The sequence below is a fragment of the Malania oleifera genome, chromosome 2 (genome assembly GCF_029873635.1).
Source record: "Malania oleifera isolate guangnan ecotype guangnan chromosome 2, ASM2987363v1, whole genome shotgun sequence".
Classification (NCBI taxonomy): Eukaryota; Viridiplantae; Streptophyta; class Magnoliopsida; order Santalales; family Ximeniaceae; genus Malania; species Malania oleifera.
This window is the reverse complement of record NC_080418.1, coordinates 88,849,485-88,872,715: the sequence shown is the minus strand read 5'-3', so window position 1 is coordinate 88,872,715 and position 23,231 is coordinate 88,849,485. Positions and strand designations below refer to the sequence as shown.

General features: G+C 35.3%; 1 protein-coding gene across 1 annotated transcript; it reads right to left on the bottom strand.

The window, feature by feature from the left end:
* Positions 1-580: 580 nt before the first annotated feature.
* LOC131147948 (GDSL esterase/lipase At5g14450-like) lies at positions 581-21,445 on the bottom strand. The gene is made up of 5 exons (XM_058097625.1): positions 20,911-21,445; positions 20,586-20,795; positions 20,307-20,479; positions 16,944-17,220; positions 581-1,017 (listed from the first exon to the last, which is right to left on the bottom strand). The coding sequence occupies exons 1-5, from the start codon at positions 21,161-21,163 to the stop codon at positions 767-769; spliced, it is 1,164 nt and encodes a 387-aa protein (XP_057953608.1). The 5' UTR covers positions 21,164-21,445; the 3' UTR covers positions 581-766.
* Positions 21,446-23,231: the final 1,786 nt, after the last annotated feature.

The window sequence follows — 23,231 nt, the reverse complement described above, 5'->3', positions numbered from 1 at the left end:
ACACTCACCTCCCTTTGAAGTTTGATAAAAAGACAAAAACATCCCTTAAAATTTCGAAATTCCATTGACTTTCTTGAAATTTCAAAAAATGTCATGACATCCCTTCAAGTTCAGGAAAAAAACAAACTTCCCATCAAAAAACTTATTTTTTTTATAAAATATAAGAAGAGATTTGTAATTTTTGTAGAAGTCCTTAAAATTCTTAAAATCTTGGGAAAGGTCCTTAAAAATTTTAATACTTCAAAGGTTATTTTTCTTTATTTATTTATTTTTTCACAAAACCTCATAAGAGGGTAGTGTTTTTTCCTTCTCAACCATTCATACTTCTATGCTTACCATAAAAATTTATTTATTTAAAAAATGTGCACCTCAATTTTGAACGATTATGATACTTTTATCTATAAATTAATTTATAATTATTCATACTTTTATATATATACACACACTAGAAATTTATTTATTTTAAAATTTTTCTTACTTTCAAAAAACAAAAATAACTGTCCAAGAATGATTTATACTATATATATATATATATATATATATATATATATATATATATATATGACTAAAGATGGGAATGTGAACAAGTTTTATTTCATTTTTAATTTTATTGTGACTTGGTGGGTGGTGGAGGGATAAGGGGGCGTCATTTATTCTATGAAAATTCTCAAATTTGCATTTGGTTATCAAAAAAATCAAAGCAATCTTACCCCAACTTCCAACACCCAAATTTAATACACCCCCAAGTTCTCCTGCCTCGTCACACTCACAGCCGATGACATGCATGCGTAATTGGAATTGGGGGATATGTCAATAAACCATTCTGGGTGTGATCCGCAATCCATTGATTGGCGGCCTGAGAATAGTGCACCCCATCCCAGCTTACAGAGGTTGAAGGGTCTTCACAAGGGCTGCCGTAGACTTTAGTATGATTGTTCAGGGCTCCCCAGTTCCCACACCATATATGGTCGTACTTGACGTGGTACCCACAGCACACCTTTAGCGGATCACCAAATCCTGCAAATTAAAACATACATATACATGAAATAAGTACATGAAAACTAGCATCAATTTTTTTTTTTTTTTCTTTGCCCACTGTTATTTTGCCATTTTTGGGCTAGTATTTCTTTACAATCAATTTGTCAACAAATGCCATTCGTTTTAGGTCGCAAACATATATTATAAGAACTCCATTAACACCAAATCTAAACTCATCTCATCAACAGTTAAAAACAAAGGAAAAGAAAAGGAAGGTCAGATGATCATGCATTCTCATTGTTTCATAATAATCAACAAAACAAAAAAAAAGGCTAAAAACCATGTTACTCTTTGTAGGCACTACCAATTTTATTAGGACCCTTACATTACACCAATTAATGTTGCGATTTTAGAAACAAGGTTGAACACCTCATTAAGAACAAGTGACACAGAAATAAGGTATGGACCATAGGTAGCAAGAATGACAAGTTAAGGTTGGGATGGAAGCAATGGATAACTAACCTATAGGTTGGGTCATCACATGAAGATGAAGATAAGCAATGAAAGGCTGAGCCTAGTAAACATCCTCCTTGTGGGACTCAAATTAGAATCAGAACAACCCTAAGGGGTCATAACTCTACCAATCACCATGTGTACACAACCAAAATATGCAAGCTTAATATACAAGTCATCTTCGAATAACCGAGCTTACTGAAACTTGATGAAGTTCATCACCTCCACTTACCACTGTTATGAAATACTCTACACACATCATGGTTGAAAAAAGTGATGGTTGGACAATATAAACTCCAATAATGCTATGTCGCCCCCCCCTAAAAGATACAACTTATTGTAGCCATTGACAACTTGAACCTATGAGACAAATGGTTGGGGCAAAAGGCCAACCAAAGACCAAAACTTGAAACAAAACTTAACCGAGGAGTCAGTCATTGAGTATTTGCAGATTGGCTCTAGTTTACAGGAATGACTAGTGAAATTAAAAGTAACCCATTTTCTCATAACCAACAGTATCATCTTTGTATAGATGATAGAAGATATTCCATGCATCAATCCATGGTTCATTGTCCATAAACTTAATGTGACAATTTCTAAGCAACTAAACAAGCCAAGCCAAACCAAGCATTAAGTGATGAGGTAGATAAGGTGATTAAGGTTGAGTTCGCATGAGAGGTTGGACTAGCTTGCCAACATGTTGATGGTGAAGACAATTAATGGCAAGGATGAACAAGCATTAACTTCACTAATTTGAACAAGACCTATCCCAAAGACGGCTACCCCATCTCAAAATCAATCAACCATTTAATGCCAAATCCAGTCACAAGCTACTGGCACTCATGGATGCATATTGGATGTACAAATAGATCAATTTGTATCCTCTTGACCAAAAGAAAACCCTTTTTACTATCAATTGAGGAATTTATTCTTATGAACCATTGTCTTGCCTATCACTGATTTAACACCCATCCAACCTCTTTTATGGACACTTTTTTGGATCACTTCAAGCGACCCAAGTGTCAACATAAAGTTCGAATTGAGATCACAAATTAACTTATCAAAAGGGTAGAGACTGATCCCTTAGGTTACATCATGAATAAAGCAACTCCCAATTTCACATGGAGGTCCTCAGTGTGCAAGTAAAATGTTCCTCATATAATCATGATCAACAAGGACATAATTGAATAAATGAATATTTTGGGATTGATCTAGGAATTGAAATCTAGTTTACGATGGTATGACACCCATAAGAATATGAACATGCTGAGGATAGAAATCTTAGCCTACCTCTAAAGATGGATTATTCTAACTCAAAGGTGATTCATGGACAAATTGCTCCAGATTCCTTGGGCTTATAAAATCACAAGCAAGCTCTCCCGAGAGTGGAACCACCTTAGCATGGTGTAAGGATTTGAAGCAGTTCATATTACTTTAGGTTGGTATAATCACTTTTTGCACTCAACAACATATGAATCATAACAACAATGATCATGTGGTCAATTTAGACCTATTAAAAAAGCTTAAAGAAGATGCGTCATTTTAATGATAGGATATCAACTAATGAATGGCTAGGTGTCACAATGCTAAAGTAAAACATTAAGAATTAGATATTGGGAGTTCTTTTTTTTTTTTTTTTAAAAAAGCTTCAATAACAAGGAAGGTACAATACATAAGAAATATCTCCCCCAACTAGGAATGTCCACGTTGATCGACATATCAACTCAAGGTTTTGAAAGGAACACATTGCCTAAAACATGGAATGTAGAAAATTTAAAAATTTTACAATCAAAGTGTTAAGGGAATTTAGCATGAAGGTCAATAAAAACCTACTAGAGCCATAAAGCTTCAAAAACCTATCACCAACAAATTCATAAATTTTAGGTTGGTTAAAATCTATTACCAACTTTAGTTTTAGCAATCTGGTGCTAATGTCTTTACAATTATAAGGTAGGTTAAACCTACTTTCAACAAATGTCGTGCTGAAGTACCAAATCAGAATGACCTACCATCAATATGAAGCTTTAATATCCTAACACCAAAAGGTTTAGAAATATCACGTCAAGTTAAACCTATTATTGATTTAAACCTTTATCAACCCAACAAGTGCCATGTTGGCTTAGAGAACAAGCCACATATCCCTACAGTTTGCTTCTTGAATCATTTACTTCCATAAGTCTAGCAAACTGTAATGGATGTTAAGGGAAAGGGCAAAGGCTTCATTAAGCCATTATTTTATTGAAGATTTTTAACATATGAAGGAAAGGTAGTCATTTGTATTGGCTATTATTAAGGTTTGACTTCACTAGAGTTAGTCAAGCTTCATTTACAAATTTGAAATCAAATGAGATTCAATCATTTGAGAATTAATGCATAGAAGTAAGATGGGAAAAAGTGAAGTTAGTTCATAATACTTGAAGATTATATTGTTTAGAAAAGAGGTGGTTAAACTGAGTAGTTAGACGACTAGTCTAGGATTAAAGATGACACTTCATATTCCTCGTGCTACCCCCTATTTCATTTTGGTTAAATCTTTTCTTAGAGGTGAAAAATTGGTCAGCAAGGTTCTTCTTAAGGTCTTCCTTCGGGAGCTTCAGACTCACTACTAGCCTACAATGATCCAAAAAAACCCTAAATGTGTGGACACCCACAACTTGCTAAGGCAAAAATGTCAAATTTGCTCGATGAAAATCAATCGAGTGGTCCTTTTCTTATATAGAAGTCATTTTCCCTAATTACAATATATCCCTTAATTACAACTTCTTCTAATTACAGCAATGGTATATATCCCTTAATTGCAATATCTCCTAATTACAACATCTCCTAACATTAAGCATTGACCCCCAATTCAGGAAAGATATTTACAGATTTGTTTCCTAAATAACTATACAACAATTTATGGTAGGTTTGACAAATTTGTTTCCTAAATAAATGTAGAACAATTTATGGTAAGTTTGTTGTCTATCCTACTAACATTCCCACTCATATTGATGTTGGTCGATCAAGAAGCATCAATTTGCCAACAAGAAACTAATGACGTAGTAGTGTCATAGCTTTGGTGAAGACATCTTCTATCTGAAGGTCGCTTGAGACATGTGGAAGAGAGATAACCCAAGTATCGACAGCTTCTCGAATAGAATGGCAATCTACCTTGATATGTTTGGTACGCTTGTGATAGACAGGATTTGTAGTGATCCGAATAGCACTCGTATTATTAGCATGAAGAAGAGTGGGAGGAGACTAAGGAAAACTTATTTTAGTAAGTAACCCACAGAGCCACACAATCTCCGAGCAGGCTGCCGACATGGCACGGTACTCTGACTCGGTCGAAGATTTGGAAACACGATCATGTTTCTTACTCTTCCAAGAGATAAGGGAATCACCAAGAAACATACACCACCCAGTGACAGACCGTCAAGTATTAGGACCCAGTCAACATCACTAAAAGCCACAAGGCGAAGAGGAGTACCAGGAGAAAGAACAAGCCACAGTAAGAGGAACCCCGGAGATATCGAATAATTCGGCGGACCGCTGCAAGATGAAGGTGACGAGGAGACTGCATAAATTGACAAACTTGCTAGATAGCAAAGGAGATGTAAGGTCGTGTAATAGTGAGATAATTGAGACTACCAACTAACTGTCAAAACACCGTGGGATCAGGAAGGAGATCCCCCTCCTCATGTCGATACTTGACATTCACTTCCAAAGGGGTATCCACTGAAGAGGAGTCCTACAAACCAGACAAGGAAATCAAGTCCTTCGTGTATTTATGTTGATGTAGGAAAACCTCAGATGAATAGGACTAAACTTCCAAACCGAGGAAATACTGGAGAGGACCAAGATCCTTCATATGGAAGGAATCATGAAGATGTTGCTTTAGCTGATCAATGAGAGCGGAATCAGTCCCAGTGATGACAAGGTCGTCGACATAAACTAGAAGAAGAACAATACCAACATAAGTCATACGAAGAAACAACGAGGAATCATACTGGCTTTGGATGAAAGAAAACCAAAGTAAGGTAGCCCGTAACTTATCAAACCAAGCCCGAGGAGCCTCTTTCAAACCATACAGTGAACACTTTAGCTTGCACAAATTCGACGTCAACGACGAGCCGAGGCCAAGAGGAGGTGTCATGTAAACATCTTCCTATAAATCACCGTGAAGAAATGCATTCTTCACATCCATTTGGCAAAGGGACCATCCCTGAGAGGCTGCAATGGCAATAATAGTACACGCAGTGGTCATTTTAGCAATAGGAGCAAATTTCTCCTCATAGTCAACCCCATACTCCTGGCGGTTACCAAGGGCAACCAAACGAGCCTTATAATGGTCCACAGACCCATCAAGCCGAAGTTTCACAGAAAAAACCCATTTACACCCAATTAGCTTGACATGAGAAGGACAAGGGACCATGTCCTAAGTCCAATTTTCTTGAAGAGCTTTAAGTTCTTCCTACATAGCCTTTCTCCAACACTCATGTTTATCAGCTTGTGAGTAGGAATTAGGAATTGACACAATTGATAAGGTAGCCATGAAGGAGGTATAAGGGAAACCATACCTATCCGGTGGATGAGAAGCACGGCCAGATCGTCGAGGAGGATGCAAAACAGGATTAGGATCAGGTGGCAGATCAGACTCAGGAAGGGGTAGAGTTGGCCAACGGTGTTCATACACAAAACCAAGCTTGAAGTGTTTAGAAGGGCATATCAAATCATCAAAGTGAGGAAGAACAGAAACTGCAGGAGATGATGTAAGAGAACTAGGAAAGAAACATTTCACAGCTTGTGCAGAGAGTTTGTGACGTTGATGCGAAGGTAGATGCACAAAACAGACACAACCAAAAGTGTGCAAGTTAAGAAAGCTAGCATGCTGTTTATGTAGACGATAGTATGGAGAGTCGAAATTTAGCACTTTAGATGGCAACCTATTAATCAAATATACTGTTGTAGCTAAACCTTCAACCCAAAATTTAGAAGGAACGGAAGATGCAAGTAACAAGGTCCTAGCAACATCTAACAAATGTTGGATTTTGTGCTCAGCCACGCCATTTTGTTAAGGCGTATAAGGACACAAGCGGTCAGAAACAATTCATTTGTGACAAAGAAACTCAAGAAATTCATGAGACATATATTCTCCACCAGAATCAGATCGTGAAGTCTTAATGCTAGTGGTAAATTTATTCTCAACATATGCTAGGAATAATTTGAAAACAGCAAAGTCTTCAGATTTATAGGGCAAAAAATATACCCAAGTATACCGACTATAGTCATCTATGAATGTCACAAAATATTTATAATAAGCATGAGAAATGACAAGAGTAATGGCCTATACATCACTATGAACTAGGTCAAAGCAATTCTTTGCCCTACTCCCGAAAGAAGGGAAGGGAAGAATCTTACTTTTTCCAATCTTACATGTAGAACAATCAAAAGACAAAGCATGAGGCAAAGAAGAATCTTTTTGTACCAGAATTCAGCAAATGTGATAAAACAACATCGTTTGGATGGCCTTAACGTTTGTGCCATACTTCACAATTATTGGAAACAATAGTACAAGCCAAAGAAATGATACTAGGAATGGAAAAGTATAATGGAAATAGTCTCCCAACTTTAGGCCCCTTCGCTATTGTCCTCCCTGACACCGGATTCTGCACATGACAACCATCACGAGAAAATTGAACATTATAATTATCATCCACTAATTGTCCAACCGAGATAAGACTCATAGAAAGCCCAGGTGATACAAAAATATTAGTGAGTGATGGTGCGATATCACCAACCCCAGTAATCGGTAAAAGATGACCATGAGCAACTTGAATATTAGAAGAACCAGTTTACTTACAAACATTGCTAAGTGTCACGGTCCGCCTCTTTTCACACCGTTGTGAAGGGGCCGTGCGGCGCTAGCCAAAGCTCTCTTGCTTAACTAGCCAGCCTATCGTTTACCAACATTCATCCACAAAACACTTTCATTAACATTCAATCAGATAGCAGCGGAAACAGTAATCCATTCATGAAAGCCGTGGCAACCAAACAATAAACATGGAAGCAAACGTAATTCATTAACAAATCCTCCGTTGACATGTTGTACTTAACGAGGGAGGCAAGTAGGCTAAACACGTTGACAATTGCTAGTGAGTTTTACAATGACTGATGAACACTCACCCTCCCCTAAAGAGGTTTTTATGTAATTATCATCCTGACACTAGGAAACATCAAAGTGACCGAGGAGTCATACTGCTATATTTGGCTTACAAAGACTCTACTAGCAGAAAATAACCCTACATTAGTATTTACATGATGGAGACCCATCCCAAGCACACGAGATAAGCGCTCACAGGCAAGCATAATGCCCTGAACAAGCTTAGCTCGTGACACTAAGCATATCAGGAGAATTGGACATGTGATTGGATGCAGCGAAATCAACAAGCCAAGATTGAGAGGGTATAGTACCCTTACCTTGCAGCCCTAAAGTGGAATATTCCGACACAATTATTTGCTGCACCATTTCTGGTATAAGGGCAAGTGTAGCAGCAGTGGAAGGTGACACTGGAGCGAGATTTTGCGCGTTGGTTACCCCATCCGAAGTGTGGCCAGTAGCAGTAGCATGATAAGCATTCATGGGTAGGTTTTAAGGACGTGTTGGGCATTCTTTGACTACGTGCCCCGTCTGTTTACAGTACCTTCAGAACTTTTTAGCACAATGGGCAGTAATATACCCATAATCTTTGCAGCTGTAGCACTGAACCGTACGCATGTCTCGACCCCTCCCCTTGCCTTGAGTAGCGTATGCGATAGCATTCTCTTGCGAAAGCAAAGATTGAGTAAGACGACGTTGTTCCTCTCGAAGAAGTGCTCCAAAACACACGTTAGATGGTGAAGGATCCTTGTGCATCAGGTTGGAGCGAATAGATTTGAATTATGGCCTTAACTTTATTAAAAACTAGTCTCTTTTGCTAGCTTCATGGATTGCTTGAACAACATAGAGAGACTCGACCAACACGTTGGCATAGACAACGTCGGAAAACTCAGCCCAAAGATTCTGAAAACCACAAAAATATTACTAAACAAAGTGTACCTTGGGAATAGGCAGCAAGATGAGTTGGGCATCATAATTCTTCCCTGTAAACCGAGTTTGAAAGACTTATGAGTTGGAGTTGTTAGCCATAGCTAGAATCTCTCGAAATTCACCAAAAAACTACAAACCAGGACCCACACCCAAGAAACCAGAAAACCAGAGCCTAGAACCATGGAAATTGTACCAAAGATAGGGTTGATTTAGAGAGTGGCTCTGATACCATGTCAGATTTGCTCAATGACCCTCAATCAAGTGGTCCTTTTCTTATATAGAAGTCATTTTCCCTAATTACAATATATCCCTTAATTACAATATCTCCTAATTATAGCAATGGTATATATCCCTTAATTACAATATCTCCTAATTACAGCATCTCCTAACATTAAGCATCCTAATTATAACATCTCCTAACATTAAGCATTGACCCCTAATTCAGGAAAGATATTTACAGATTTGTTTCCTAAATAACTGTACAACAGTTTATGGTAGGTTTGACATACTTGTTTCCTAAATAAATGTAGAACAATTTATGGTAAATTCGTTGTCTATCCTACTAACAAAAAGCACATCTTGAATGGATTTCTTTTCAACAATCACTATTTTTTTCACAAAAGTTGGTCAAACTCCAATAAAAAAAATTAGGGATCATTTCAAATTCAACCTTATTATGACCAACTTAAATAAATTCTTTGCTAAGAATTAATGCTATAGAAGAAGGTATTTGAACACACGTAAAAGTAAGATGGGAAAAGTGAATTTTATTCATTAAACCTAAAGATTAGAGTGTTTAAAAAGGAGGCAGTTAAACAATCAAGTCACTAGTTTAGGATTTAGGATGAAACTTCATCTTCCTCATGCTACCTGCTATCTCATTTTGGTTAAATCTTTGCTTAGAGTCAACAAGTTGGTCAACAAGGTTCTTCTCAAGGTCCTCCTTGACATTGCTCACTACTTGCCTAGAAAGATCCAACCTTGAACGTGTAATGGACACCACAACTAGCAAATGCAAAAGCTCTTCTTAAATGGAGTCTTAGTGGTACTTGAATCTTTAGTGCTCCCAACCAGCCACCCTATTATATTGATCACTTCAATCTCCCTTTCCATGCTTCTATAACAAAATTTTGCAACTCCATGGTTGTTTGTTTTTCAATCTTCATTCCAATGGCAAATATGAAATATCCCCATTAAGTGATAATAACTGCTATGGTTTATTACTAAGCTATGAGAAACAATGTCCAAGCAACGATATGAGCTTTTACACAACTTAGTGGCCTCAATTATGGCTTCCACCCTAGTTTCACTCTTTTCTGCCACCCTTAGATATGCCTCCACCAACTTTAAACTTTATTATCTAGTTGGACACCTAATACCCAACCATAAGAGCGCCTATCAATTTAACGAAGGCACACCAAGATGTATGATGGTGTGGTAAGGACGTTATGTGGTGTAAGGCATGTACCTAATCTACAGAAGAATGTGATATCTTTTGGCACTTTGAATTGTAACGGATATAGTTACAAGTCAGAAAGTGGGACAATGAAGGTGTGCAAAGGCGTCTTGATGGTGATGATAGGACAAAGGTTAGCAAGGAATCTCTATGAATTGTTGGGTAACACAGTTGTAGGTGGAACTGCAGCTAAAAGTTTTGAGTCAGATAATACCATTTTGTGTAAAACAACCACACACAAAAAGGAGGGTATTCTTAACTACATCGTTTTGGATGTTTGGGGACCAGTGAGGGTAGCATCATGGATTGGACATGGGTATTTTGTGAGTTTATCACGAAAGGTCTGGGGGTACCTCATTCAACACAAGTTGGAAATGTTTGTCAGGTTTAACTTGTGGCTGAGGTGGAGTACCAGACTGGGTGAAAGTTCCTCAGGTCAGACATTGGAGTTGAGTACGTTGGTGTTCAAGAAGTTTTTTTAGCATGGCAGGTTGTATGCAAGGCTTGCAAGGAATTTCTTAGTAAATTCTGGGACTATGGCATGTTTCTCGATTAATCGATCGCCAAAGGTATCACTAGATAGGAGAGTTGCAATAGGGGTTTGGACAAGTTATGCGGTAGACCACTCTGGTTTGAGAGTGTTCAGAGGTCCAGCCATGCACGTTTCTAGTGAGGTGAGATCTAACCTTGGTGTAATGTCTAGATAGTACATCTTTCTAGAATATAAGAAAGATGAGTTTAAGTTGTGTGATCCAATGGCAAACAAGGTCGTGATCGGTGGAGACATGGTTTTTGGTATTAAAGCCATGGTGCAGCGTACTCAGGTATATGAAGAGAAACAGGTGCCAGAAAGTTGCAGTAGCAACAAACATGTTGTGCAAGTGGAGTTGGAGATTTAGGGCGAAAATGCAGGGAGTTCCACCCTAGGAGACTTGTAGCATCATAGTATAAACGATACCAAAAAGAAGATTGTGATGCAAGTGGAGTTACAAACTCAGGAAAGAGATGGCATTGATCATAATGCAAGGAGTTCAAGCTTGAGATATCAACAGGATCACAATGGGCTCGAATGCACTATCAGACCACTACTCAGGTATAAATTTGATGATCTGATGTCCTATGTATTCTTTACTAACAGGAAGGATCCTACTACCTTTCATGAGACAATGCACAGCCAAGAGAAGGCTAAGTGGATAGGAGCCACAGTGGAAGAGATGGAGTTACTGTATAAGAATTAGACATGGGGGTTGGTGGAGCTGCTAAAGGGGGAGAGGGAGATAGGAGGCAAGTGGGCAATTATTCTGTTGTTTTATGTGAGTGACATGCCAATTGCTGGGAAGGTTCCGACTTAGGTAAATCAGTCAAAGACTCTGTTGGGAAAGGAATTTGACATGGAGGCTTTGGGTGCAGCCAAGAGGATTCTTGGGTTGGAGATTCGCAAGTATAAAGCTATAGGGAGATTGGGATTATCTCAGGGTGACTTTGTGGTCATAACCGCAAGGAGATGGTGGTTATCTCACGGTGGTACACCGGTGGTGAATCAAAGTAAACTATCTACCGCTTAGTACCCAAGGACGGACGGTGATGTTCGAGACGTGTCAAAGGTTTTCTACGCCAATGCAGTGGGGTACTTCGGTAGGCAATAGAGTGATCCATCAGTTGTGAAATTCGTGAATGCAAACTACACAAGGGACTTGGATGATAGGAGGCCTACAATAGGGTATGTTAGGGGAAGGCCAAATTGTTGAAAGTCTAGGATACAGTCTCGAGTTGCACTAGTTATAATTGGATCAGAGTACTTGGCAGTGACTAAGACTGCCAAGGTAGCTTTGTGATTTAAAGGATTGTTCAAGGAGTTAAGTGTTCAGCTAGGTGGAATTCTTGTTACCATGGACAAGTTTAAGCATTGCTTGAACTTGGTTTACGTCTCCAGGTGTTAGACGGGAGGCGGCCCCAATCTTTCTGTCCCAGGTGGAGCAGCGGTTATGCTTTCATTTTTCTCGTAAGTGGTGAATATTCGCCAAGGTGGAGATTGTTAGGTTTGAGACTCATATTTTGAGTGGAATGCACGCACCGGGAAAGCATCATGAAATGAGGAACAAGAGAGAAGTCTACAGGATGAAAACCAGCGACGATTTCAGAATTGAAGGATAACCGTCGATGGTTTGAGTGCAACCATCAACGGTTTCAAGCAAAATGCAAGGAATTCTTCTCGGCTTCAAACCATCAACGGTTTCGTTCAGCGCAAGTTACGATGTTTGAATTTGGAAATCAGTAGATTTGGGGGATCAGAAGATTTTCCTCTAAGGATTGCTACAAGGATGATTTAGATAGGTTCTACGGTTCCTATATGCTTAGGGTTCGTATGTAATCATATTTTGTAACCCTAGTTGTAAGCTTGATATTATTGATAGTGAAGATTCAGTTGCTGCTCCCGTAGACGTAGGCAAATTATCGAACCATGTAAATCTTGTGACTTTGATTGTTGCTTTCGTTTATTCTCATTCTTGAGTGATTGCTTATTCTATATAGTTCATCATTGAGTGATTGCATTGCTTGTTCTGTGATTGTTTCGTGGGTTTGCGTGTGAGGGCTTCCGTTGCGCGCACTCGGAACCAACAATTCAAAAGTAAGAAAATTTATGTAATACCTAAGATGCATTTAAATATTGCAAAGGGATGACATAGATCAAGTGTTCACAAATGGCCAAGATGGATTTCCTTCAAGTCACAAACCCTACAAAGACACATGGCTCATGTTTGCATAACTAAATGCAATGCATTACACTTAGACATCAATGCAACATAAGCATGAAAAAACTTAATCAGTTGAAGTTGCACTAAAGAAATCACAAGTATTAGTTCGATAGTATTCCTAAGCTCATGAGGAAAGATCATGAATATGGGATAATTGATGGTGGAGAAACGAAAATTAAAAAATCCAACCATTTGAATAGTTAAAAAAAAAAATATTTGGTTGAACCTCTGTTGAGTTAAATTAGCTGGGAAGGGATGTCAAAAAAGTTGCAACATATTCTAGAAATATTGTGCTAAATAGAAAGAATATGACAAGATTTAGGTTCAGCAATCCACCCCTAGACTAAGTCAACTATTTCTGCAAGGAATCACCAACTATGTTGGTATTCCCAAAAAATACATTTGCACTTGCAGGATGATGTATGCCTACTTTCATCTCCAAGTATGAAAATAGACCAAGCTATAATCCTATTGAGACTTTCGTGACTAACTTACACAAAACAAGGTCATTGGCCAATTTATGCAAGTTCTTAAGTCGAACTTGCTTAATCAAACCTTCCAATCATCCAAAGAACCTCATCAAAATTATATTAAATTTTATTTATTTATTTTTCAAATACATATACATATATATATATATATATGTGTGTGTGTGTGCGTGCTTTTATATATATAAATACATACACTTATATATATATATATATATGTATAATTTATACGTGTGCTTGTTTGTATGTGTGTGTACATGAAAGGTATTAACACTTGAAAGATGCACCCTCAAAAGCATTTATAACATACATTTAAGTTGATCAAAGGCTCAAAAGCTCAACATGTGGCAACCTACTATCCAACATGTGGTGCCCTAATAAACCTAGGTATTGGGCTTATCAAGCCTAAGAGGGAAAAAAGAAAGTACAATAACAACAAACTAAGCCTTAAGTCCCACCACTGAGGTCAGCTACATGAAACTTTTTTTTCCTATTTACACGATCGTGGTCAATTTCATCCAATAATTTAAAAGCTATTAAATCCTTACTATCTCATTCTAGAGTATTTTAGGTCTACCTCTACCCCTTTAATAACTAGCTTATTCTTCCTTACTAGTACACCATTTGCCCTACATTGCACATGCCCAAATCATCAGAACGGCCCTTCCCATCTTATTTTCTGCAAGGGTTCTATGTAGCTTACCATGAATATGTTCATTCCTTAATTTATCTTTCAACATTATACTGCTCATCCACCTTAACATTCCATCAAAAACCTTTTCCTTTTTAGATATGTTATTTCTTTATTGTCCGACATTTTGATCCATACATCATAGTTGTTATAGCCATAGGGGTATTCTATGATCATACAACATGCCTAAAGCACTTCTCCATTTTACTCACTCTACTTTAACTCTATGTATAACAACTTCTTGGATTTCTCATTCAGCTTGCATAGTAAATCCAATGTAGCGAAATCTACTAGTGCTAATAATTTATAGACAATTAAGTTTATTCTTTTCTCCAATACTCCTCCTTTCATGACTAAAATTACACAGTTTATAGTCTTATTTGTATTTTATCTTAAAAATTCTAGATTCTAAAGTTTCTCTCTATAATTCTAACTTAGATTGTACTTTACCCTAATTTCATTAATCAAGACACTATCTATAAACAACATACATCATCTCATTTGGGATACTCCTAGTAAGTTCATCCATCACTAGTGCAAAGAGGTAAGGGTTTAACATAGATACTTGATGCACAACTATTGTGATTGGAAATTCCCTAAACTCTCCACATATCACATATAATCCTAATGTTATTTATAACTCTATCATACATATTCTTAATGATATCATTATACCTATTGCATACTCCTTTTTTCTTTTTCTAACACTAATCATGTAACTTCCTTAGGCACCCTTCTTTCTCTAAGTCAATAGAAATGATATGCAAGTCCCACTTTATTTCCCTAAACATTTCCATTCATCTTCTTACAAGATATATATACCTTTTTGTAGTCAATCTACCAAGCATAAAACTAAATGGACTTTCTGAGATCCTCATTTCAAACGTTATCTCTGTTCAATTATCATTTACGACAATTTCATTGTATGACTCATAAGTTTAGTTCCACGATAATTATTGCAATTTTGAATATCTACTTTATTTTTGTACATAGGTATTAAAATACTTTTCTTCCATTTGTTTGGCATTTTTTTGAATTTTTATAATTGTATTAAATAAATTAGTTAACCATATAATTCTGTTATCATTTAGGCATTTCCAAACTACATTGGGATGTCATCTGATCCTATAGTTTTTCATTTTTCATATTTTTAATCCAAATTTAATTTCATTAAATTTAATTTTGCAAATAAATATCAAATTTTTAACTTTTTCCTTATTTGTTAATTCCAAGTTTAAGCATTTTATTTTTAACTTGGCTTTCATTAAATAGCTTATTAAAATAACTTCCCCATATTTCCTTTCATTAAATTACTTAGTATGCTTATGAATTTGTTTTTATGACTTCTAAAACATTAGTTTTAATATTCATATATCTTGTGAGCATGTCATTATAATGTTTGCCAAAACTCTATATTGCATTTTATCTTATAAATGTATCTAAGATGAGTTTGCATATGAAGATCATTTATCTTATGAATATATTTGAGAATTCAGTTTGTATTTATAAGTTATATCATTTATTTAGAAAACCAAATCTGCATGAAATGTATCTTGACATCCTTAGATCCATCTATCAACGCTTGACAAACACATCAATCAAACGATTAGAGAAATGCATCTACTGACACATCAAACAAACACTTTCTCCTATGCAATTGCAGAAGCATCAAACAGATGCTTCCTCAGACGCATTTGCAGATGCAACAAACAAACACATTTCTAGCAGACCTGTTTTGTCTTTAAAACTCCATCATCCTCATTTTTTTTAACAAATTTCACATCAACTAAATCCTAACTTCTTCTATCTAGCCCTAACAAGTTTAAATCCCAAGGCTATTAATGAAGTTAAACATAGAACATATAATAATTTATATACTAGTCTATCAACCAAGCTTTTTTAGTGTTCATTTATCTTCTTAAAGCATGTATTCATTGCTATAAGATCATATGATCTGTCGAAGTTTATGATCATATGACCATACTCATTTTTATCTACATAACCATGTTCTCCATGTACCCTCTCATGATATTTATTGTCCTTTCTAATGTTTTCAATTGAAGTTTTCATGCATAAAATTGTTGGAATATGATCACTATGTTTGGTTAACTTTAATCACAAGCTTTTTTGTTTGTAATTGTAATGCATAAATCTTTGCTCGTCTCTCTAAGTTTTCATGGTCTCAAACTTCAACACTAGATTTGGTTCACAGAATGCAATTGAAGAAAGAGAAGAATTAGATATGGATAAAATCAAGATAGAAACAGAACCATTGTTGGAATACAATGACTATGTTTGGTTAATCACACAGAATGACTGTTGGCTTCACAATTTTTGATTCTTTTCAGATGATTAATATTTTTAAGTGATGGTTGCAATAGAATTAAAAAAAATACGCTCATTTTGTTGGAAAGACTAACCTTTTCAGATCTTAACATCTTTCACATTTTATATAACATAATAGCAACAATAAAGATGTTGTTGTTGTTGCCAAAGATGACTAGCTTGTGTTTCAATTTTGTAGAATTTATTATTTAACACATATTATAATTGTCTTTAAAATAAACAGAGTTAAGAACAGAATTGCAATTTCAATTACTATTTTTTGAAATTCTTTCATTTATTATAATTTTGTTATTATTACTTCTGTTGCCGCTATTGTTTTTGTTATTGCAGTTTTTGTTATTGTTGTCATTGAAAGAGAGGCATATTCTGTTTCTTTGTTCCTCTTTTTTTTCCTTCTTTATCGTTTGGTGAACATTATGATTGACCTTTTAAAAAGAGAGTCAAGAATTGAATTGAAATTACTACATGGAAGACAGGAATTGGAATCACAATTCTGTTGAACAAAAGGAAGGATCAGCATTTCAGGGGAAAATGTGATTTCACTCTCATTTATATAAATCAAATATTGGAAAGGGAATGAAGCTTGGCAGTTGGCAGGGCTTTCAATTAAGATACTAGTTAAAATTTCAGAGGGTAGCATTATTACCTTCCTTCTTTGCACTGCTGATAAGCCCAATCTTAGCAGCATGGACATCCACATATGTTATTGCAGCTTCTGGAAGCTCTGCCCTGAGTTTGGTTACTCTATCCTTGAGCTCGCTATTAAACTTTACAGCCATCTCATTTTGAGCCTTGACGCACCCATACTCATCAAGATAACCTGACGGCGCCGGATCCGAGACATAGAATAGGTTTACTGGCAAGCATCCAAAAGGCCCTGTGTTCTGTATCCAGAATGCCCTCCCTCCTTGTTTATATAAATGCTGTCATGCATAAGCATAAATGCGTATTATATGTAAATATAATATGTAAATTATTTTATAGATAAAAATAATCATATTTAAAAAAAAAGGAAAAAAATTCTTAAAAGATATAATTATAATGATATTTATGGGAAAAAGTATTTTATTTTTAAAAGTAGACTTTTATAAGAGATCAACATTCTTAAAAGAAGTAAATTTGTATACCATATATAAAAGTAAGATAACGTAAATTAATTTTTTAACAAAAATACTCTTTTCTTTTGAAAGGAAAATCAAATAATTTTAAAATAAGTAATTTTTTATAATATATCTATATCTATACTATATATAAAAGTATAAATAGTGTAATGGTATTACAAATGTTAATACATCAAAGATCTACTTTGAGTCCTTATCTTTTTACTTTAGCGATGGACCAATTGACTAAGAGTATTCAAAAGGAGGTTCCATGGTGTATGCTGTTTGCAGATGATATTGTATTAATTGACGAAACTTGGGACGAAGTAGAAACTGACTTAGAGTTATGGAGAGAAGCTTTGGAATCTAGAGGCTTTAGGATAAGTAGAAATAAGACAAAATATATGAAATATAATTTTAATAATGATAGGAGGAATATTGGAGATAAAGTTAAACTTGATGATGAAAAAATAAATAACACTTGTGGATTTCGATACCTTGCATCTATTAAGCAAGCTGAAGGAGAAATTGAAGAAAATGTAATGCATAGAGTTAAAGCAAGTTGGGTAAAATGAATAAGTGCTTCAAGTGTGCTCTGTGATTGTAGAATACCCTTAAAATTGAAAGGAAAGTTTTATAGGACAGCTATAAGACCAGCTATGCTATATGGATCGGAATGTCGGGTGATGAAAAAACATAATATCTAAAAAGTAAAAATTGTCGAGATGAGAATGCTTACATGGATGAGTGGTATAACATTGAAAGATAAATTACGGAATGAACATATTCGTAGTAAGTTAGGAGTAGCTCCTATAAAAGATAAGATAAAGGAGGGACGACTTAGATGGTATGAACACTTACAACGTAGGTCACATAGTGTACCTATGAGAAAGAGTGACTTAGTTACTGTGGGGGACAGTAGAAGGGATAGAGGTAGACCTAAAATAACTTGAGAGGAGATAGTGAGTAAAGAAATTTAAACTGAATTCCTACATTCATTCCTGCCTAAATTTTATTTCTCCCTTTAATTCCATTCCGCAAATCAAACAGCTTAAAGTAAAGAGTGCTCGCATATAACAAAACACTTAAACAAAGATAGAAGCACTTTTATAGTTAAAATTTCAAAAAACAGTTTGAAGTCTCTAACAAAAGTTATTTCTTTTGAAAAAAAATAGTTAAAAGGAACGCACCTCCATGTAATTTTTTATTTTTATTTTTTTGGCGAAAATGACAAAAAGAAGAGCTCTTTTCAGCAGTCCTTATAAAAACTCCCACGGAAAAAGGCTCATCTAGCAAAAGCCCTATTTCTATTTCTCACACCAATACCAAAAAGTAAAGACACACAAGTGCTTAATTAACATGGGGCGTTACTCGAGTTTTTTCCCCTTTTATCCTTTTTTTTTTTTAAATATATTAAATAATACATTTTCTGGGAAAATATTTCCCAGAATAACCCTGACGTGATCTCGCTACTTGGAGTAGCGAGATTTGCCGTGTGTCATTTCCATAAAAAAAAATTATTTAATATATTTTTTAAAAAAATAATAAGTTGAGAAATAAATTATTCTGCATAATAAATCAGGAAATAATTTATTATGCAGAATAATTTATTTCCCGATTTATCATTTTTTTTAAAAATATATTAAAAGAATTTATTGTATAATAAATTGAAAATTTGAACTTTATTTTAAATTACCAATTTTAATTGTACCTAAAATTAATATATATATATATATATATATATATATTGACACAACAAATATTAATGACACAACATATATATATATATATATTATTCCCAAATATAATTTTTTATTTTAATTATTAACTGATTTTTTATGATCAATGAATAGAAAAAATCAAAGTAAAAAGTTGATTCTTTTTAAGAGAAAAAAAAAAGTGTGTTGGCCTTTTTGAGGTTAAATATTCTTAAGTCAAAGATTTTTGAAATTAATGTATTTATTTGTGGATTCTAATTATGTGAGATATTCTTTCTAAGACTACTTCTTAGATGTTTCCACTTATTGTTTTGTTCAATTAATAAAAAAAAATGAAAGAAGATTAAGATATTATAATTATGTATACATTTATTATTCAAAGTAAAGATGGATTATCTTTATTATAAGAAATGAGAAAAAAAAAATGTTAAAGACTCGCTTAATTTTGGAAGATATTTTTTATTTTCTAATATTTAAAATTTTAAAAAGTTATAAAAATTTAGCTTTTTAAAAAAAATATTTTGAATATACATATAAAAAAGGTATAAAATTGGGTGTAAATAACCAGAAAATATAATAAATAAAGAAATTGAAAAAAATAGATTTTCGGCTGAGAAAGGAGAAAAATCGGTGACAATTTTCTAGAGAGGAGAGAAAACCGGTGACGGGAATTTGTTGCGGGACAGTAAATAAAAACCTTTTCAAATTCTAAATAATTCTTTTTACATTTTGTTAATTTATTATTTATTAAATATAATTCCGCCTAATTATCAACAAGATATTCAAACTAGGATCATTTGTTAGCAACTTTTAAAAATTAAATTGTGGTATCCAAAATAATATGTGAATCGCTTTAATTTAAAATTTTAAACAGAATAGTATTTTTGATATTTAGTGAAAAATATAAAAATATATATTTTAAAATTTTGAGATTTATTCAAAAATATATATTTATCTTTATATTTAATATAAAAATATATATTTTAAAAATAAATTCTTCTGCATAATAAATCAAAAAATAATTTATTACACAGAATAATTTATTTCCTAATTTATCATATTTTAAAAATATATATTAAATAATATTTTTTTTTTAAGAAGCGAGATTAGGCTATTAGGGGAAATATTTTCCTATTATTTAATATATTAAAAAAAAAAAGATAAAAGAGGAAAAAACTCGGCGTTACTTACTTGAACCGCTGTGGCTAACTGGCCGACGATGTCCGGAATCGCTGCCCGAAGTTGATCCAAACTCATCGTCCTAAACCCCACCGACAGATCATTTTGTCCGATATCGAATGTGTAAAGCGCCTTCGAGAAGTCTTCCGGCACCGGTAGCTTACGAGCCCCCCGCTTATTCTTCACTAGACATCGCGATTCCCCAGCAAATAAATAAACAAATCAATCAATAGGACGTCTGATGGTCCAATTTGCAGATGAAATCTAATTTAAAAGCAGTAAAAATCAAACCATGGTTATAGAGATCGCCGGTACGTGCTTTGAACTGGTCGAACTGCACGATCTGCATATCCAGAGCGAACGGGCTAATCCCGTACTGGAAAATGGTCTCGTTCTGCCTCCTAATGGTGGATCCTCCGGTGGCGAAATTTGCTCCGTGCCGGTAGTTCGTTCCGATCGAGTTCAGGTACGCGCTCAAGTAAGGTAATTTTAAGCGCTCAGCTGCATAAACAATTAGTCCAAAATTAGGCCTCGCGGAGAAAAAAATTAAGAAATAACAGAGATTTATGAAGGGCTTTTCATTTCTGAATCTCTCTCTTTCTGGTTAATTTTTTACCTATGAAATCAATGATTAAGCGGCCATTGGAGCTCCTCCCGGCGGGTTTGTGAAAGAAAGTCTCGCCATAGGGAGCTCGGATTGGCTCGAATGCAGCCGATATGCCGCCGGTATCGGAATTTGAGTCCCCAAAGTTGTAAATCGCCGGGAAATCGCACGGGGGTAAAGAAGAACCATCAGCTCCTGCGCTCAAAACCCATGATGAAGAAACCACAAACCCAGCGACCACGGCTCTCCAAAACCAAAACCCCATTGCCAAGCTCTTTCTCGGATGTTCTTACTATCTTCTACCACCCACAGTGAATGGGTGCTGTGTGGGTAAAGCGCGTTTAAATATCAGTCTAAGATAGTGAGGGAACCAGGCCGGGCTATCCGAGGAATAGATAGACCGTCTGATGAGATTCGTCTGGCTGTGATGAAGTGTCTTCGTCATTCAAGCTGAAATCGGCCAGATAATTTTTGGAGCATGCCGGGGAAAAACGAGGTTAAAAAAAAAAACGCCGGACACTATCCACGTACACAAGAATTTCTAAGCGAGTAGAGCGGGAATGGAGCACGTGGTGTTTTTTTTGTTTTTTTTTTATTTTATTTAAAAATATTTAAGAAAAGTTGGGGGGGGGGGGGGGGACTTCATCTTCCCTTTTGACGTGTCCTAAAAAATACTAGACCATCCGGCGTTTTTTAAACAAAAGATGCTGGATCATCTAGCATCTTTTAGTCTGGGAGAGCTGGTTATTGTTTGACCCGTGGCAGCCAAAAAAGGCTAGATGGTCCAGCGTTTTTGCTATGCTATTTCACGTCTTCCTCCTTCCTTTTTCTCTGTGTATCGCAGAGCAGGCCGAGGATGAGAAGGAAAGGAAAAGACGGTCGGATGACCTAACGAGCCAGACCTTTCAGGCAACCGTTGCTTCAGATTAAAGAGCCAAATGTTGTGAGACAAAGTTGAAACCGAAAGTTGGGAAAGTTATTATATAAAAGAGGGAGATAAGGTATGTTTCCTACATTTAAACATTGTTCTTATTTTGTTACGATTAGAAATTTTGAGTACAAATTTGAACCAAATTTGGTGATTTGAAGCATCATTTGGGAACCCCCAATTTGAGGTTAGGGTTTTTTCATGTCTTAATTTGTTCATATTTAATTTATTTGAATTTGTTCTTGTTTTGTTAAGATTCGAAATTTTTAGTACAAATTTGTGTTAGTTTGTGGTAGAAATTAGTATTTGATACGTTGAATTTGATTATATTGAACCAAATTTGGTGATTTAAAGTATCATTTGGGAACCCCCAATTTGAGATAAGAGTTTTTTTTCATGTATTAATTTGGTTATATTCAATTTATTAGAAAAAATTATGAATGCATATGAAATTGTGTGTTTAATAGCATGGAATTATATTATATGATTTGTATTCTTTTTATCTTTTATTTATGCTTTTTTATTAGTAAGGGTAAAACTATATTGACCAAAATGGATATGTATAGAGTACACTGGGCCCAGGTAAAGAGGACTCAACTCCACATCCAAGATGCAGAACAAATCAACAAGATACATCAAAAGCCTTTATCAAGGCCAAATAAATAATCTAAATGATAGATCATCTGAAAGAAAATTATCTTCCACTAATATCAATCAATAGTATGAAGGCCAAACCCGTCAAAGAACTTTCCATGTGTCTCTGAACCACCCAGATCAGCTTATCGGCGGAAATAGATTTTCCTTCGAACCTCCTCTTGTTCTTGAAGTGCCATATAAAGTACACCGTGGTTGCCATGTAGATTTGTGTCCCACATAATGAATCTCAGATCCCTTTGCCTCTTTATGTAGCCATTTTAGAGCAGCTTTCAAGGTTGTCATATCTCTCCTCAAACCCAACCACACTCTAATCCGATCCCATACACAAGAGGAGAAGTTGCATTTAAAAAAGAGATGATCTATAGTCTCTGACTCCAAGCCACATAGAATACACGTTTGATCAATGTCATCACCATAAATCTTGTCACTAGTTAGCAACTTGCCTTTGATGCCTAACCATAAGATGAAGGCATACTTAGGAGTACAACTGCTCTTCCAAACCTCTTTGAACCTGGGAACTTTGACTTCTTTATTTCTCTAGAAATCATATCCCATAGAGGACTTTCCCTCACTTTCTCTTAATAGTCTATCTGCTTCTGACTGATTCCCACAACTCTGCAATATCTGCTTTTTAATCTCAATCATCTTTTTAAAAAGGGGGGAGTCTTCATGTTTAGAAGATACCGCCCACAGAGTAGATCCCTTCAAGTAATAGTGATGTACCCATTTAGACACTAAAAGGTTGTCA